The 3,051-nt window shown below is 47.8% G+C and overlaps 1 protein-coding gene across 1 annotated transcript; it reads right to left on the bottom strand.

Moving 5' to 3' along the window:
- Window positions 1–2,193: 2,193 nt before the first annotated feature.
- LOC111031654 lies at window positions 2,194–3,045 on the bottom strand (the record flags this gene model as incomplete). Its single annotated transcript, XM_022311686.1, has 1 exon — window positions 2,194–3,045. A coding segment is annotated over one exon (786 nt), but the record flags the coding sequence as incomplete, so codon positions are not given.
- Between the last annotated feature and the right edge of the window lie 6 nt (window positions 3,046–3,051).

The following is a 3,051-nucleotide window of genomic DNA, read 5'->3' as shown; positions in this document are numbered from 1 at the left end:
GACTGTCTTCGTTAAGGATATCCATAATCTTTTTCAATGGTGGGTCGTCTTTTTGCGAGGACAGGATAGCTTGGAAACACGGTAGTTGTCGATCACGTTCTTTCCGAACACTTATAGGAGTGGTTAATAGAATACTGGGACCACTTAATGACCTGGATACCTCTTCATTCCGTCCTACTGGGTTTCGCGATAACGCGTCCAGGATATTCTTTGACCCGGGAATATAGGTGATCCGCAAATCGAATTGTTGTAGAAGTAGTGTCCAACGAGTAAGACGTGCATTTCTCAGACGACACTGGAAAAGGAACGTCAGCGCTTGGTGGTCCGTGAGCACCTGAACAGGATATCCTAGAATAAATACGCGGAACTTTTCACAAGCGAAAACCACCGACAAGAGTTCTAACTCGGTAATGGAGTAATTTCGTTCCGCAGAGTTCAGTGTTCGGCTGGCGAACAAAATCGTTCGGCGCTCTCCGTCAGACGTAAGCTTGAACAGCTCGGCTCCCAACCCGAGTATACTGGCGTCGGTTTGCAAGTAAAATACCTGATCGAACAAGGGGTGTGAGAGGTACTGTTCGGTAAACGATTGCTTCACGCGGTCAAACATTTTGAGCTCTTCTTCACCAAACTTCCAGGGAACACCTTGCTTAATGAGATTGATCAAAGGAGCAATTAAAGAAGCGTGATGATCGGCGAACTTCCGGTAGAAATTGCAGAAACCAATGAACGACTGTAGTTCTTTTTTAGTACGTGGCTTGTGAAAACTGCGGATGGCCATAAGCTTCTCGGGGTCCATGGACATCCCGGATGGACTAATAATATGGCCCAGAAACTTGATCTTCTGTTTAACGAATTCACACTTAGTGAGCTTCAGCGTCATGCCCGACGCGGCGATTTTCCGGAAGAGAATACGGAGACGTTGAAGGTGTTCGTCGAAACTGGATGATGATACCAGTAGATCGTCGACGTAGATGTGCAGATCATCCATCTTGTCTTCACAGTCTGGGAGCGACACATTAAGAACAGCTTCGAGGGCGTGACTGAACTCGGTATTGGATATGTTCAACCCGAACGGGACGACAGTGAACTGATATGTCCGACCGTCGTAGACAAACGCTGTATATTTACGGACCTCCTGGTGTAAGGGCACTTGCCAGTATCCTGCAGTAAAATCGACACTGGAGAATATAGACTTTCCACCAAAACGCGCAAGTAGTTCATCGAGAGGCGGAGATGAGTCGCGCATCGGTAGGATAATTTTGTTGATGCGGCGAGCATCCAGACAAAGTCGCACAGACCCATCGGCTTTCCCTACACAGATGATCGGGTTACTGTAAGGTGATGAACATCGTTCAACAACCCCCCAATCCAGCATCCTTTGGAGTTCCTTCTCTACCGCAGGCCGTCTGGCAAAAGGCACTGGGTATGGGCGAATTTTGAACGGAACATCTTCGGACACGGTGAACCGACACGTATAGAGCTGGTTGAGTCCAGGGCGGTCACTAAAAATGTGAGTGAATTCCTGGAGAAGACATAATAGACCTTGTCGTTGTTCAACCGTAATCTCAGCGCCTTTGGACATAAGTTCGTTGAGCTGAGTTGGTAGTGGATCTCTGGGACATACGTGGTTGTAAATATAGTTAATTTCCAAATTTCGAGGTGGTGATGAAAATCTGTCCAAACTATCCATACTAGAGAGACAGTGTTCCAATCCAGTGGGCACGACGTGTTCGGTAGTATAATGGACATTTAGACGGGTAATCTGCGCAGCTGGAACCGTCCCATCGTCGCCTTTGAATGAATATTCTTTTCCCCATTGAGGGAATTTGATGCCGTGTTCAGAATAGTCAAGAACAACTCCGTATTTGGATAACCAGTCATCTCCAAGGATGATGGGGGTAGCAAGATGTGGGACCACGAGGAAAACACCTGGGGCGTCTTTTTCAAACAATACCAGTGGCATGAATACTTGCTTCGTGATTTTCTTGCTTCGCCCACGCACGGCTGTTGAGATGGTAACTCCAGTTACAGGTAAGATCGACAAAAGCTTAGAGGTGAGAGACCGGTTCTTGATATTGGCAAAAAATTCTTCAGATATTGCCGAAACGGAGGCTCCAGAATCGAGCAAGGCATAACCAGATACACCACACACTTCGATGGGAACTTCCGGACGGTGTGGAACGTGTCCCTGGGATTCATTCGAGGTGGTGATCGGTGGGTGGCAATCGGATGACAATCCAGTCTCGTCAGGTGCCGTATTCACTGGCGAGACTGTGGTTCGTTTCCCGAAGCGTTTAGCTGATGAATCGGTTCTTCATTTTGAGCCGGAGGACGGTGATCATTTTGGGGATTTCGATTCGGACCGTTTCGGTAGTTGTTGCGATTATTATTACGCGGTTGATATCCTCTCCGGTCGTGAGGATCTCGTGTTGGCTGGTCATGGTTTCGTGCTGATGGTGTTGGCCCGTGATCTGACTGGCGGGGGCCTGGGGCCTCGCAGAAGGACGTAGATTCCTCAATCTCTGTCAATACGGCCAACAAAGCGTTCGTCGTTTGGGGGCCCCGACCGCGGATGGCCATCCCCAACGTAGATGGGTAATGCTGTATGATTATGCCAACAAGATCAAATTGATCGATGGGGGGAGATAAGTATTTAGCTTTAGCAATCCAGGTCATAGCATGAGTGTTGATCCCCACTGGTGAACGGTATTGATAGGGTTGGAAAATTTCATTCCGAATTTTTCTTTGTGTGTCTGCAGACCAAAACTGCTGGCGGAACAACCTCTTTACCTCATCATAAGTGGTCGGAACAGGCATCAGTGAATCAAACCATACTCGGGAACCTCTGGTCAACCGTCGTTGAAACAGTTCAACACGTTGATCGTCGTGTGGACAATTATACAAGAAGTATTGGTCCAGCTGGTTTAAGAACTTCTCTGGGTGTACATCCTGACGATGGCCTGTGAACTCAGACACAACATCAGTAAAACGTTCCGATTGACTAATCGACGCAGACACATTAGACTGGCCATACGGATTTGGTAATTGTCG

The sequence above is a fragment of the Myzus persicae genome, unplaced genomic scaffold (genome assembly GCF_001856785.1).
Source record: "Myzus persicae strain clone G006 unplaced genomic scaffold, MPER_G0061.0, whole genome shotgun sequence".
In the NCBI taxonomy this organism is placed as follows: Eukaryota; Metazoa; Arthropoda; class Insecta; order Hemiptera; family Aphididae; genus Myzus; species Myzus persicae.
Note: the sequence above shows the minus strand (reverse complement) of the source record. Positions and strands in the feature narration are given on the sequence as shown.